This window comes from Chiloscyllium punctatum, chromosome 31, assembly GCF_047496795.1.
Source record: "Chiloscyllium punctatum isolate Juve2018m chromosome 31, sChiPun1.3, whole genome shotgun sequence".
Lineage (NCBI taxonomy): Eukaryota > Metazoa > Chordata > Chondrichthyes > Orectolobiformes > Hemiscylliidae > Chiloscyllium > Chiloscyllium punctatum.
The window spans coordinates 64,281,879-64,298,763 of NC_092769.1; the positions used below are offsets into that span (position 1 = coordinate 64,281,879).

At 45.4% G+C, this 16,885-nt stretch overlaps 1 protein-coding gene across 1 annotated transcript; it reads right to left on the reverse strand.

The window, feature by feature from the left end:
* Positions 1–245: 245 nt before the first annotated feature.
* LOC140457169 (uncharacterized) lies at positions 246–16,346 on the reverse strand. The gene is given in 3 exon segments (XM_072551231.1): positions 246–3,763; positions 10,104–10,200; positions 14,491–16,346. Coding segments are annotated over 3 exon segments (2,697 nt in total). The 5' UTR covers positions 15,478–16,346; the 3' UTR covers positions 246–2,150.
* Between the last annotated feature and the right edge of the window lie 539 nt (positions 16,347–16,885).

The following is a 16,885-nucleotide window of genomic DNA, read 5'->3' on the forward strand; positions in this document are numbered from 1 at the left end:
AGTGAATTTCTTCAGGCACAGATAGCAGGTGATGTCTCTCCCAGGGTGAACTTGCTGGTGAGTCAACAGATCCTGGTTGCTTTTAAAATTCTTCTCATAGTTAGAACACTTAAAGGTCTCGAGTCAGAATGAGCATGTTGGTGTGAAATGTCTTTCCCTGGTATGAGCTCTCTGGTATTTATACAAGCTGGATAACTAAGTGAATTCCTTCCCACACACAGGACAGGTGGATGACCTGGTTCCAGCGTGAATTTGCTAGAGTCTCAGCAGGTAATTTGACTGAACAAACTCTTCCCACACTTGGGCAGGTGAACAGTTTCCCCTCAGGAGGTCTCTCCTATTCCATACACCTCTTTTGTCTGGAGACGGTAGTGTCCGTTGTCAATCCATCAGCACTGAAACCGCACTGTACTTCTGGACACAAACACTCCGCAAGTGGATAGAAACTTTTTAAACATGAACCTGATGAATGTTTGCCCTGTCACTTGTGGAGTGAGATGCCCCTGTTGTTGCTGCAATCTCCTCTGTCTTCTTTTGGTTTTGCAGATGGTGATGACATTTTTGCATCATGCATGTCCTATGCAACAGATCCAACTCCTAACAGAGAAGGAGGTCATGAAGGTGCAGCAGTAGACGGGACTTTCAGTAAAGCTGTGACTCCATCCTTGTCCAGGATCTTTCTGGTTGCTCCAAAATTATTGGCCTTTGCAAGGTCAGGTGATGAGAGTAACACATCAATCACAGCCATGACAAGAAGCTGCAGGAGAGCATTAGATAGCAACTGGGGGATATCTGGGGGAGTATATTTCATAGTCGTGTTTAACTCCATGGGATATCTGTTTAATTCTGTGAGTACCTCACCATATTGGGCAGCTTGGTGGCTCAGTGATTAGCACTGCTGCCTCACAGTGCCAGGGACCTGGGTTCAATCCCACTTTTGGGCAACTGTCTGTGTGGAGTTTGCACATTCTCCCTGTGTCTGTGTGTTTTCCTCCTACAGTCCAAAGATGTGCATGTTAGGGTGGATTGGCTCTGCCAAATTGCCCATGGGGCCCAGGGATGTGTGGATTAGCCATGGGAAATGCAGGGTTACAGGGATAAGGTGGGTCTGGGTGGTATGCTCTTCAGAGGGTCGATGTGTACTTGATGGGCCGAATTGCCTGCTTCCACATTTTCTCTGCCAAATCCAAGGGATGGTGGAACCAAGCACTCTCTTGATCTCAGACATAGCACTTAGTCACAGACAATTTGGATTCCCTGACATGGTTTATCCAGTGTTTATTTGCACAGTATTTCTCCATAATCTGCACACAACTGTCAAGATTACTTTCAAGTGTTTCAGATTCTATGTTTTTGTTATGTGTTAGATAGACTATGCCTTTTGTTTAAGTTAGAGATATCATGACTGCTTAGCAAGTCTCAAATCAGTTTTTCAATGGAAATCTAAATGTTACAAATAGGACTGAAAGAGCGCTTCGTCCCACCATTACGGAAGTTGCCCATCCTGACCAAAGTTTGGAATCGAACAGGTGTTTCACTGGACTGCACACAATTGGTCATCTCCCAGTCTCCATCTGACACTCTCCTGCAGCTTGCTGTTATGGCTGAATTGGACAATAAACCCTTGTCACTTGAGCTGGACTGGGCCACCTATGGCTGAGCAAGCTCTTAATCCATGCTGAAATCACTATTCCACGGCCTGTAGATTTCAGTTAACACTGCTGCTGCTTCTGTGTCATAAAAGATTGAAACCAGTGACTTCAAAACTTCATCAGCATCAATGTTGATTGATGAAGCTTTGATTGAATGTGCCTGGAAAATATTTCACTATTTTGTTTCATGCTCCTTGACACTTCAACTTTGATTACAAAAGGTGTTGCTGTGGAGAATATGAAAGCCAGTAAGAATAGTCAGCAATGATTAATTGTTAATCAAACATTTTTAATTGGATATGTTGAACAGTGGAATGATCCAGACACCAAACTGTAGACCTTTCATCAAAGATCAAGTTAAGGTTTTTAATTTATTGAAATCTTGATCCTGTAGATAAGATCATGCATTATGGAGAAAGATCACAGATGTTGCTTTCAACAAAAATGACAATTATAGATGTTACATTCAGTCAAAACAACCCAAGTATTGTCAGATAATTATTCCTGGATCTGATCAGCAGGATCAATAACAGCAGAATCCAAACTCTGATGACACGTATGAGCTCGCTGATGTAACATTAGGTTGAAGGACCGGGTGAATCCCTTTCCGCACACGGAGCAGGTGAACGGTCTCTCCCCAGTGTGAACCCGCTGATGTGTAAGCAGTTGGGATGACCAAGGGAATCCCTTCCCACACGTAGAACAGGTAAATAGTCTCTCCCCAGTGTGAACTCGCTGGTGCGCATTAAGGGTGGATGACTGTCTAAAACTCTTTCCACAGAAGACGCAGCTGAATGGATTCTCCTCAGAGTGAATTCGCTGGTGTATCAGGCAGTTTGAAGACCGAGCAAATGCTTTGCCACACACAAAGCAGGTGAATGGCTTCTCCCCTGTGTGAACCCGCTGATGTGACCGGAGGTAGGATGACTGCCTGAATCCCTTTCCACAAGCACTGCAGCTGAATGGCTTCTCCTCAGTGTGAACTCGCTGGTGTGACCAAAGGCCAGACGAATGGGTGAATCCCTTCCCACACACAGAGCAGATAAATGGCTTCTCCCCAGTGTGGATTCGCTGGTGTGCAGTGAGATCGGAAGACTGCCTGAATCCCTTCCCACAATGAGTGCAGCTGAACGGCCTCTCCTCGCGATGAATTCGCTGGTGCAATGTGAGGCTGGCTAACTGAGTAAATCCCTTCCCACACACAGAGCAGGTGAATGGTCTCTCCCTAGTGTGTACCCGCTGATGTGCAGTGAGGGTGGATAACTGCCTGAAACTTTTTCCGCATTGCGTGCAGCTGAATGGCCTTTCCTCAGTGTGAATTCGCTCATGTACCACAAGGTTAGCCGACTGAGTGAAGCCCTTCCCACACACCGAGCAGCTGAATGGCTTCTCCCCAGTGTGATTTCGCTGGTGTGTCAGTAGGGCAGATGACTGAGTAAATCCCTTCCCACACAAAGAGCAGGTGAATGGCCTCTCGCCAATGTGAACTCGCTGGTGTGACAGGAGTTCTGATGAAGATTTGAATCTCTTTCTACAGGATGTGCAGCTGAAAGGCCTTTCCTTAGTGTGAATTCGCTGGTGTACTACCAGGTTAGCTGACTGAGTGAATCCTTTCCCACACACCGAACAGGTAAATGGCTTCTCCCCTGTGTGAGTACGTTGGTGTATCATCAGGATGGAGGACTGAGTGAATCCTTTCCCACACACAGAGCAGGTGAACGGTCTCTCCCCAGTATGAAGTCGCTGGTGTGCGGTGAGGGTAGATGACTGTCTGAATCTTTTCCCACAATACGTACAGGTAAATGGCCTCTCCTCAGTGTGAACTCGCTGGTGTAACATGAGGTTGGCTGACTTAGAAAATCCCCTCCCACATACGGAGCATATGAATGGCTTCTCCCCAGTGTGAGTGCGTCGATGAATTTCCAGCAGGGATGGATAATTGAATCCTTTACCACAATCCTCACATTTCCATGGTTTATCTGCACTGTCAGCCACATTGTGACTGCGTTGATGATATTCCAAACGGGATCGGTAAATGAACGCTTTACCGCAGTCGTCACATTTCCACGGTTTCTCCATGCTGCCGCTGTCCTTGTGTCTCTCCAGTTTGAGCAATCAATCAAAGCCTTGTTCACATGCAGAATGTTAACAATTTCTCCCACTGCAAATGGAGTGATGTATTTTCAGAGTGTATAGCAAGTGGAGGGTTTACCACAGTCAGGGCACAGGAACACTCTCAATCCTGTGTGTTGGAACTTTTTCCATTCAGAACAATATTTGAAATCTTTTCCCAAAGATAAACACAGAGCAGTCAGTTGTTAAGTTCTATGGAGCATTTGTTTTCTTCTTATATTTTCACAGAACCTTTGAATCCAAATCTATAGCACCACCTCTTCACTCTACTTCCAGGTGAGCGCTTTCCTCTCCATGTTTGGATCTCCAGCTCTGATGTTCAGATCTTCTCCCCTGATCACAGACCCTGAAGCTCAGCTCAGTCAGTTACCTCACCAAGATGGCCGCCGAAATGTCCTGCACTTCCCCCAAAATGGCGGACGGCCCGTTTCCTGGGTAACCCTGGCCCATCCCCAAAATGGCGGACGGTCCGTTGCTTAGGTAACCCGGGTCCATGCGCTCCCCCCCCCCCCAAGGGAAGAAGCCCCGTCCTGCCTCCCACTCAAGATGGCGGTCAATGAGTACTGTCCTCCAGGGCCTGATCCGCCCGCAGGGCAAACACGGGGGACCCTGAGCTCTTATTCAGAACCACAGACCTCCTGCAGGAGTTGGTAAAGTTGGCAGGCCTCAATGCCGCGGTCTCCTGTCCTACCCTGTCTCACAGTCTTCTTCCGCCGCCCGAATCGTCCGCTCTTCTTCAGACTGTCCCCATGACTGGGACTGAGCATGCTCAGAGCACTGCCCGCTCCCGCACCTGCGCACTGGGCTCCCTTACCCACTGATAGGGGGCTTTCTGCACCACAGAGGGGTCTAGGTAAATAGTCTGCCATTGGTCTCCTATCATCACTAATTAGCAGTGTGATACATTCTGGGTACATAACAGTGCCATTGACATTGAAGTGGTGACTAAGAGTTAATGATTTCCCATCCCAACTGGAACTGAACCCAAAGGCCTAAAACAAAGTACGGTACGTTTATAGAGGAGACAAGCAGGAGGCTGGAAAAACACACCAAGCCAGGCAGTATCAGGAGGTGAAGAAGTCAACGTTTCAGATATAACTGTTCTTCAGGACCGGGGATGGGGGTGCGGGAAACTGCAGACAAGGGGGGGTGGTGGTGGAGATTTTGGGTGAGGAGAGGGGCGGGATGATGAGGTTGTGACAAGTGAACACAGGTGGAGGGTATGGCTGGTTGGTAGCTGGAAGGAAGGGTCGTTCACCCGCCCATTTAAAATCCGCTTCCCATTCCCTCTCTGACATGACCATCTTCGGCCTCATCCATTGTGAGAAACAGAACTCACTCACAAATCAAACAGCCTGAAACAAAGCCTTGGAAACAAGAACAATTTATTACAGTCTTGCAAGAACTGGACGCCTCTGCAATCAAGCAGAAATGCGCGTGAAAACAGAGCCTGTTAGCATTCTTATTTAATTTACAAGTTGCGGAATCACGCCTCCCTTTTCCCATCCTATCATAAGCCGATTACCTCACTTGTTAGTTATTTTCTTATCTGGCCATCCTGCTGTCCTTGTCTGCATTTTTTGTTCCTGGTTTGTTACAGCTTGTTCTTTTATCCAGTTTCTCTTATCATACTATAAGCTTTATTGTGAAATGCTCTTGCTGCTTCTTTTTGTGCTCAGCTACAACCCTTTAAAGTTATTTCCTAGTTTAAAACTATTTTCTTTAAAAGACCCTCTATATTCATTAAAGTCTTAGTCTTAAGTATACTACATGCTACATGCTACAAGAATTAACACCCCACCCCCCACCTGCAAAAACATTTCTAATCTCCCACACATTGCATACTGAATCAAACTGCAAATTGGAGGAACAACATTTCATCTTCTGCCTGGGAAGCCGACAGCCTGGAGGACTTTATTGAGGTTTATAAAATCATGTGGGGCATAGTTTGGGTAAGATGAGTTATTTTTCCTTGCAGTGGCAAAGTCCAGAATTAGAGGGCATAGGTTTATGGTGAGAAGGGAAAACGTAAAAGGAACCTAAGGGGCAACTTTTTCCACACAAAGTGTATTACTCCAGGTATGTCAAAAAGTGTGGTGCTAGAAAAGCACAGTAGGTCAGGCAGCATCTGAGGAGCAGGAGAAACAATGTTTTGGGTATAAGCCCTCCTAATGAAAGTCTTATGCATGAAACATCCCTTCTTCTGCTCTTCAGATGCTGCCTGACCTGCTATACATTTCAAGCACCACAAGTTTAGATTTTGATCTCCAGCATCTGCAGTCCAGGTGTGGCCTCACCAACAACCTACACAGTTGTGACATGAACTCCCTCCTTTTAAACTCAATCACTGTTACAATGAAGGACAAAATTCCATTTGCCTTCTTAATTACCTGTTGAAAAGTGTGGTGCTGGAAAAGCGCAGCAGGCCAGGCAGCATCTGAGGAGCAGGAGAATCAACGTTTCAGGCATAAGCCCTTCTTCAGGAATGAGACTGGTGTACCAAGTGGGCTGAGATAAAAGGTAGTGGGGTGAATTTGGGGGAGGGGTGCTGGGAATACGATAGGTGGAAGGAGATGAGGGTGAGGGTGATAGCCGGAGAGGGGTTAGGGGCGGAGAGGTTGGGAAGAACATTGCAGGTCAAGAGGGCGGTGCTGAATCCGGGGGTTGGGATTGAGATAAGGTGGGGGGAGGGGAAATGAGGAAGCTGGAGAAATCTACATTCATCTCGTGTGGTTGGAGGGTTCCTAGGCGGAAGATGAGGCGCTCTTCTTCCAGCTGTCGTGTGGCCAGGGTCTGGCGATGGAGGAGGCCAAAGACCTGCAAGTCCTTGGTGGAGTGGGAATTACCTGTTGTACCTGTAAACCAACCTTCTGTGATTCATGCATGAGGATACCCTTGCACAGCAGCATGCCAAATGTTTTTTACTGTTTAAGTAATAGTCCTTTTTAGTGTTATTTCTATCAAAATTGATGGCTTCACATTTATTAACATTGTACTCTATCTGCCAGACATTTGCCCACTCACTTAGACTGTCTATGTCCCTTTGCAAAGTTTCACAATCCTCTGCACACTTTGCTTCACCACTTTGTCATCTACAAACTTCGAAATACTACAGATGGTCCCCAACTCCAAATCATCTTTGGAAATTATAAACAATTGCGGTTCCAACATTGATCCCTGAGGCACGGCCCAAGTCACTAATTGCCAACCAGCAATTATTTAATCAATCCTCTATCCATGCTAATACATAACTTGTAATGCTGTGTACCTTTATCTTATGCAGTAGCCTTTTCTGTGGAACCTCGTTGAATGCCTTTTGGAAATCTAGATACACCACAACTACTGGGTCCCCATTGTCTACCATGCTCATAATGTCTTCATAGAATTACGCAAATTGGCTAAACATGACCTGCCTTTCATGAACCCATGCTGCGTCTGCATAATGGGACAATTTCAATCTGGATTTCTTGCTAATTCTTCCTTGATGATAGATTCAAACATTTTCCCCATTACAGAGATTAGGCCAACTGGCCTATAATTCCCCATCTTTTGTCTACCTCCTTCTGTAAACAGTAGTGTCATATTTGCTGTTTTCCAATCAGCTGGAACTACCCCGGAGTCCAGTGAATTTTGGAAAATTACCATGAATGCATTTGCTATTTCTCCAACCATTCTATTTTAGTACCTTGGGATGCATTCCATCATGGTCTGGAGATTTGTCTACCTTTAGCTCCAACAGTTTGCCTAAGACTACTTTTATGATAATGCTCATTTCTAGGTTCTCACCTACCTTAGCCTTCTTGTCAATTACTGGTATGTTTCTTCTGTCTTCCAGCGTAAAGACTGACACAAAATACTTGTTCTGTGCCTTGGTCATTTCCCATTATTGCATCCCCCTTCTCATCCTCTAAAGGACCAATGTTTAGCTTGCCATCTTTTTTATTTTATATATTGCCAATGAATGTGAAAAAGTAAGAATTTCAAACAATGTCAGAACAGAGAGTTTTCAGTCATTGTGAAAGATTGAATAGGTTTGGCTTTTACTGCATTGATAAGGGAAGCCTTCAAGATGACTTGCTACAAGTTTTTAAAAATTATTCATGGATAATATAGATTTGGACCCACATTTTCCCACTTGTGGAGAGTTAAAAATAAGCACCATAAATGCAAGAGAGTAACTAATGAATCTAACAAGGAAATAAGGAGAAATGTCTGACGAGCGAGTTGTTAGAACAGAATTTTCCAGAGTGGATGTTGGAACCTCAAATGGGGTCACAAGCTCCAAGGCAGCAATAGCCACAGTGAAACTCCAACTAAGTTACAAGAAAAAGAACTGACTTAGAAAGAAAGAAGAAAAAAAGAAACAAAAAAAAACTGGAACTAAGAAACTGCTATGATTTGGAGGTGCCAGTGTTGGACTGGGGTGTACAAAGTTAAAAATCACACAGCACCAGGTTATAGTCACCTGACGAAGGAGCGTCGCTCCGAAAGCTAGTGTGCTTCCAATTAAACCTGTTGGACTATAACCTGGTGTTGTGTGATTTTTAACTAAGAAGCTGCTGACACCTTGAAACTATTGCCGATTGTCAGAAGAAAAGCACATATGGCTCATTAATGTCCTTCAGGGAAGGAAATCTGCCGTTCTCACCTGGTCTGGCCTACTTTGACTCCAGATCCACAGCTTTCAAATGCCCTTTGAAATGGCTTAGCAAGTCACTCAGTTCAAGGGTAGCAAGGGGTAGGCAATAAATGCTGGCCAGCCGGTGACACCCATGTCCCACAAGTGAAAATAAAAGCTATGCTCCCATTCTAACAGGTAACCACACTTTTGGATGTGGCCCCTCCCTACTCTCAAAAGTCTCAAACCCAAACCCACTGGTCTACTTCCATCCTCACAGGTCTCTCTCCCTTACTGTACTCTCTAACCCACACACACCCAACTCCAGTCTGGATTAGAGTGGTGCTGGAAAAGCACAGCAGTTCAGGCAGCATCCAAGGAGCAGTAAAATCGACGATTCGGGCAAAAGCTTTTGCCTTAAACTTCGATTTTACTGCTCCTCGGATGCTGCCTGAACTGTTGTGCTTTTCCAGCACCTCTCTAATCTAGACTCTGGTTTTTAGCATCTGCAGTTATTGTTTTTACCTACATCCAACTCCATAAAACCATCAGAAATATGAATAGAAGTAAGCCATTCAACCCCTCAAGACTCCTGCACTATTCAATTGGATCATAACTGAGTCAACATTCTTCTTGTTCATCTTTCTGGACTCTTTCCCGGTAATCCCTAATACTCTTATTGATTAAGAAACTATCAGCCTTAAAATTACACAAGGGTTGGTTAGGCAACTTTTGGAATATTGTGTGCAATTCTGGTCTCCCTCCTATAGAAAGGATGTTGTGAAACTTGAAAGGGTTTAGAAAAGATTTACAAGGATGTTGCCAATGTTGTAAGTTTTGAGCCATAGGTAGAGGCTGAATAGGCTGGGGTTGTTTTCCCTGTATCATCGGTGGCTGAGGGGTGATCTTATAGAGGTTTATAAAATCATAGGGGCAAGGAAAATGTAAATAGACAAGGTCTTTTTCCTGGGATGGGACAGTCCATAACTTGAAGGCGTAGGTTTAGAGTGAGAGGGGAAAGATTTAAAAGGGACGTAAGGGGAAACGTTTTCACAGAGGGTGGTGCATGTATGGAATGAGCTGCCAGAGGAAGTGGTGGAGGCTGGTACAATTACAACATTTATAAAACATCTGGACGGGCATATGAATGGGAACAATATAGAGGGATATAGACTGAGTGCTGGCAAATGGGACTGGATTAGGTTCAGATATCCAGTCGACATGGACAAGTTGGAATGAAGGATCTGTTTATATGCTGTACATCTCCATGCCTCTACAACTCTGCTCCCAAAACCCGTCGGGGCAGGGAGTTCCAAAGACTCACAACCCTCTGATAAGAGATTCCTCCTCATCTTAATCTTAAGTTCGCACCTCTTCATTCTGAGACTATGTTCTCCAACACAGGTCTCACAGTAAATTTATAAGCCTAAAAACAAGATCACGATGGGAAAAGTTTGGGAAGCATTGTGTTAGAAAGTAAAATTCACAACCACATGAAATGTTTGATGTGACTAGCTAAGGTGCTTCAAGAGGAGCGTAGGCGATTGTATATGAGAAAACAGAATAGAAAGCAAACAGGCTGACAAGGTATATGGAGTGTGTTGTATATCATTGAACTATGACATAGTGGGCAAAAAGGTGCTGGACAGAGATGTGCTGTACCATTCCATGAAATCAGTACTTGATCTGACTCCACTTACCTGCCTTAATGCCATAACTCAGGATATTCTTGCTGATAAGGTATCTGTCCATCACAGTCTTGAATATACTTAATGGCCCAGCTTCAACAGTATTCTGCTGTAAATAGTTGCACAGATTTACTGAGAGAGAAAAAAACCTCATCTTTGTCCTAAATAGGCAGTCCCTTAGTCTGAGAATATGTCCTCTGGAACTAAATTTCCCGACCAGGAGAAACAATATCTCCACAGCTACCCTGTCAAACTCCAAAGAACATTACACGTTTCAACAAGGTCACTTCTCAGTCTGCTGAATTCCAATGAGTAGAAGTCCAACCTACTCAAACTCTCCTCATAAGAAAGATAGTGTCTGCTGACACCCGCAACTATGGCTAACTGCATGTGCGCTAATTTGGAAATACACACAATTCCCTGGAAATTAGAAGTGAGGACAGGGTTTGGGGAGAGAAGTGAGGATGGGGACTGGGCCGCATTTCCCTGAACTTGTTTAAGTGTGCATCTTCAGTGAGCCTCTGGATGAAACACTGCTGCTGTTTCCTGCTTTCTATTTATATGTTTGGGTTTTCTTGGGTTGGTGACATCATTTCCTGTGTTGAGATCATTTTCTGTTCTTTTTCTCAGGGGGTGGTAAATGGGATCCAAGTCAATGTGTTTGTTGATAAGAGTTCCGGTTGGATGCCATCCTTCTAGGAATTCTCATGCATGTCTCTGTTTTGCTTGTCCTAGAATAGGTGTGTTGTCCCAGTCGAAGTGGGGAAGGAAAATCACCGATACAGTGTCTTCAAAAAGAATGGATACCCAATGAACACAGTCTGCCGATTTCTCAGCAACAAACCCAAACAAGCAGACAAAGCCTCCAGAAACCCTAGCCACTCTCCCCTACATCAAAGACATTTTGGAAATGACTGCCAGACTACTCAGACCCTTTGGTATCATGGTAGCCCACAAACCCACCAACACACTAAAACAGCAGCTAATTAACTTGAAAGACCCTATACAGCCAAAACTGATGTCATTTACAAAATACTGTGTGAGAACTGTAACAAACACTACATTCGACAAACAAGCAGAATACTAGCCACCAGGATACATGAACATCAACTAGCCACAAAATGACATGACCCTCTCTCACTAGTATCCTTACATACAGATAAGGAAGGACACCACACCCATTCTAGGACAAGCCAAACAGAGACATGCACGAGAATTCCTAGAAGCATGGCATTCCAACCTGAACTCTATCAACAAACACATTGACTTGGATCCCATTTACCACTGCCTGAGAAAAAGAACAGAAAATGAGATCATAGGAAATGATATCACCAACCCAAGGAAACCTAAACATATAAATATAAAACAGGAAACATCAGCAGTGCCTCAATGGGAGGCTCACTGAAGATGTTACCTAGTATGGTGACGAAACATCTGAAAATGAATCTTACAGCTCAGCGAGCAAACCTACATCCATCCGAAGATAAAACCCATTATATTCTTCAGCCCCATTCGTTCCCCTGGTACTTTCTTTTTGATGATAATTACGTTGGTTCTTCCATTCCTCCTTTAGTTCCTTGATTATTTAGTATTCTTGGAATGCTATTAACATCCTCCATTGTGAAGACTTATGAATAATATTTGTTCAAATCCTCTCCAATTTCCTGGCTGCCCATGATTATTTCACCAACCTCATTCTCCAAATGATCTACAGTCACTGTGGCCTCTCACTTCCTTGTCAAATATTTAAAGAAGGTCTGTAGTGATGCTACTTGCTAGTAACAGCCTACATAGTGTTTTCCTTTCTTCTTTACTTTTTTTTGCTCATCATGTTTTGGTTTTTAAACTTCCCCAAACCTCCAGTTTACCATTTGCCACATTTTATATGTTTTCTTTCAATTTGATACCAGTGGTGTTCTGTCTTCCCAATACAGAAGAGACCCCACCAACGCACCCTCCACTCCCAGCAGCTTCACTTGCAGCCGCAACATCTCTGTCTGAGGCCCTAAAGGATCCCACCAGGTCTGACAGAGATTTGTCTGCCCATCCAAACACCTCATCTGCTCTGTCCATTGCTCTCAATTTGGTCTCCTCTACATCGGGGAGACAGGACGCCAAATCACGAAGCATTCCAGAGAACATCTCCCGGACACACGCACCAAATAACACCACCACCCTGTGGCTGATCACATCAACTCCCCTTCACAATCCACCAAGGACATGTAACTCCTGGGCCGCCTCCACCACAAAATCCAATCCACCCGAGGCCTGGAGGAAGAACACCTCATCTTCTGCCTTTGGACCCTCCAACCACTCGGCATCAATGTCGACTTCACTAGTTTCCAAATCTCCCCCCCCAACATCCCAGATCCAACCCTTCAACTCGGCACCTCCATCTTGACCTGTTTTGTCTTTCTTTCAACCTATCCTCTCCACCCACCCCTCTAACCTATCACCGTCAAGCCCCTCCTGCAAGTACCTATCATCTTCCCACCTATCTTTCCCCCGAGCCCCACCCCTACCCTCCTATTTATCTCTCAGCCCACCCCACTCCCCCCGACATTCCTGATGAAGGGCTTATGCCGGAAATGTTGACTCTCCTGGTCTTTGGATGCTGCCTGACCTGCTGTGCTTGTCCCAGGGACAGGAGGTTGTGATACCTCTGATGGGGGCAGTTTGTTCAATAACTGACGTTGCTGGTCCAGGGACAGAGCACGTTGCGATGGCACAGGATTGGGGTTCATTCAGTGTCTGACCTTGAGCAGTCCTCACAGCTCACCATCTGCAGCAACCATTCTGCACTCAGAAAGATTTCAAAGAAAGGACTGCTTCATCAAGTCTCTGCCATCTGTATCCTGCAGCAATCCACATACAATGAGCAGCTAAAAGCATTATATTTATTTTCCAACTGTTTTACAGAGATTTACCACAGTCACGACAGCTTACTGTCAATCTCATATTTTAAAGTGAGTTCGAATTTTGGGCGGATTCAGGTGACCTTTATTGCGATTTACAGGTCAGTTACAGCATCCAGCACAAAAGGCAAAAAGGCACACAAAAAGCTTCAGAATGTCTTAACTTATACACTTCAAGCTGGGAGCGCATATGCTCCCCCTTTGATTACTATTGGTCAGCTGAGCCAAGTTGTCCCTCTGGAATTGGCTATCTGGTACAGCATCTTATACAATGGAAGCTTGCTTCAGCAAAAGGACAAAGCAGTGGACAGGCTTGTAGTCCACCCCTGTCCTTCATGATGTTTTCCAAACGCTTATCTCCCTTCTTGAGCCTTTTCACAATGGATAGCATATTCAAGTAACATTTGCCAGCTGCACAGTGTTAACTACCAATTAGATAAATTTCTCACTACAGGGAATATGAAGTGTGGCATGGTGGCTCAGTGGTGAGCACTGCAGCCTCACAGCACCAGAGACCTGGGTTCAATTCCACCCTCTGGTGGCAGTCTGTGTGGAGATTGCACATTTCCCCTGTTTATGTGGGTTCTTTTGGGTGCTCCAGTTACCTCAGGGGTTATAAAAGAATATTGATTTTTGATTCAATTTACTTTCTGTACCTATGATTTATTTCTCCCTGTTAGGTCTGAAACTGGTTTGAATCTTTTCCTTTCATTTGGAATCTATATGGGCGGCACGGTGGCAGAGTGGTTAGCACTGCTGCCTCACAGCGCCAGAGACCTGGGTTCAATTACTGCCTCAGGTGACTGACTGTGTGGAGTTTGCACATTCTCCCCGTGTCTGCGTGGGTTTCCTCCGGGTGCTCCGGTTTCCTCCCACAGTCCAAAGATGTGCAGGTCAGGTGTATTGGCCATGCTAAATTGCCCATAGTGTTAGGTAAGGGGTAAATGTAGCGGTATGGGTGGGTTGCGCTTCGGCGGGGCGGTGTGGACTTGTTGGGCCGAAGGGCCTGTTTCCACACTGTAAGTAATCTAATCTAATCTATATCTAAAATCATTGATTAAACAACTAATTAGTGTGGGATGTTCTTATGTATCAGCTGCAACTTGAGCTGCTATTGTTATCCAATATGAAATGGTATTATCTCGGTCTTGTGTCTCAATAGTTACTGCTGATGTTGAATTTCCAGAAGTTCTGAAGCACTCCTACTACTGTCAGCCATGTTCTGCTGCATTAGTCATGGCAGCCCTAACACTTACATTTAATGGAAGTAAGCCTTTCAGGAAATAATCCTTAATCCTCCACCTTTATCATATCTAGAATATTAAATCCCACTTCAGGTGTCGGGATGTTTACCACCAGCAGGATCTGACTGTCTGAATAAATCCAGTTCAATCTGGTTAGGATTATCAGTAGTAGCAGAAGAATCCAAACTTCATGTGTCAAAAGTTGAATAAGCTGATGTTTCAGCAGGGTGGCTGAATTACTGAATTCCTTAATTCCTTCTCAAACACAAAACAGGTGAATGGTTTCTAACCCGTGTGAACGAGCTGATGCGCTCTCAAGCGGGAGGAATGAGTAAACCCCTTTCCACATTCAGGACATTTAATAGGTTTCTCTTCCTTGTGAATCCACTGATGTTTCACCAGGTTAGTGTTCTGACTGAATCCCTTTCCACACTCCGAGCAGCTGAATGGCTTCTCCCCGGTGTGAATGCGTTGGTGTGCCCGCAGGTGGTACGACTGCTTAAATCTCTTTCCACAATCGGAGCACTCGAATGGTTTCTCATCGGTGTGAATGACCTCATGTTTCCGCAGGCCAGATGAATTTTTGAATCCTTTCCCACACAAGGAGCAGGTGAATGGTCTCTCACCAATGTGAACTCGCTGGTGTGACAGGAGTTCTGATGAAGATTTGAATCTCTTTCTGCAGGATGTGCAGCTGAAAGGCCTCTCCTTAGTGTGAATTCGCTGGTGTACTACCAGGTTAGCTGACTGAGTGAATCCTTTCCCACACACCGAACAGGTAAATGGCTTCTCCCCTGTGTGACTACGTTGATGTATCATCAGGATGGAGGACTGAGTGAATCCTTTCCCACACACAGAGCAGGTGAACGGTCTCTCCCCAGTATGAAGTCGCTGGTGTGCAGAGAGTGTGAAAGACTGTCTGAATCTTTTCCCACAATATGTACAGGTGAATGGCCTCTCCTCAGTGTGAACTCGCTGGTGTAACATGAGGTTGGCTGACTTAGAAAATCCCCTCCCACATACGGAGCATATGAATGGCTTCTCCCCAGTGTGAGTGCGTCGATGAATTTCCAGCAGGGATGGATAATTGAATCCTTTACCACAATCCTCACATTTCCATGGTTTATCTGCACTGTCAGCCACATTGTGACTGCGTTGATGATATTCCAAACGGGATCGGTAAATGAACGCTTTACCGCAGTCGTCACATTTCCACGGTTTCTCCATGCTGCCGCTGTCCTTGTGTCTCTCCAGTTTGAGCAATCAATCAAAGCCTTGTTCACATGCAGAATGTTAACAATTTCTCCCACTGCAAATGGAGTGATGTATTTTCAGAGTGTATAGCAAGTGGAGGGTTTACCACAGTCAGGGCACAGGAACACTCTCAATCCTTTGTGTTGGAACTTTTTCCATTCAGAACAATATTTGAAATCTTTTCCCAAAGATAAACACAGAGCAGTCAGTTGTTAAGTTCTATGGAGCATTTGTTTTCTTCTTATATTTTCACAGAACCTTTGAATCCAAATCTATAGCACCACCTCTTCACTCTACTTCCAGGTGAGCGCTTTCCTCTCCATGTTTGGATCTCCAGCTCTGATGTTCAGATCTTCTCCCCTGATCACAGACCCTGAAGCTCAGCTCAGTCAGTTACCTCACCAAGATGGCCGCCGATTTGCCCTGCACTTCCCCCAAAATGGCGGACGGACAGTTGCCAAGGTAACCCTGGCCCATCCCCAAAATGGCGGACGGACAGTTGCCAAGGTAACCCTGGCCCACCCGCAAAATGGCGGACCGCCGAGAGCCTGGGTAACTTTGCCCCACCCCCAAAAGGCGGACGGCCCGTTGCCTGGGTAACCTTGTTCCACCTCCACCCAAGGGAGGAAACGCGGCCCTGAGTCCCGCTCACAAGATGGTGTTCAGTGAGCACGGTCCCATAGGGAAGGACCCGCCCGCAGGGCAAACACGGGAGACCGTAAACTCTTATTCAGAGCCGTAGGCCTCAATGCCGCGGTCTCCTGTCTTACCCTGTCTCACAGTCTTCTTCCGCCGCCCGAATCGTCCGCTCTTCTTCAGACTGTCCCCATGACTGGGACTGAGCATGCTCAGAGCACTGCCCGCTGCCGCACCTGCGCACTGGGCTCCCTTACCCACTGATAGGGGGCTTTCTGCACCACAGAGGGGTCTAGGTAAATAGTCTGCCATTGATCTCCTATCATCACTGATATGCAACCTTAGCAGTGTGATGCATTCTGGCTATGTAACATTGACATTGAATTGGTGACTAGTAGTTAACGATTCCACATATCACCAAAGTCAAACCCAAAAGCCTAAAACAAAATACAGTTAGAGACAAAAACAACTGTGCATTCTGGAATCTAAAGTACACAGGTAGGAGGCTGAAAGCCAGGCAGCATCAGTAGATGGAGAAGTCAACATTCTTCAGGACTAGGTTTGGGTGGAATGGGGTGCTGCCGATAAAGGGAGAAGTGCGAGAGGGTTTTGCGTGAGGAGAGGGTGGTGAGATAGTGATAGGTGAACACAGGTAGAGGGCACAGCGTGAGTGGGAGGAATGAATCCGGTTGATAGCTGTAACGTAGGGTCAGTAAATACCCATTTAAATCCCCTTCCCATTCCC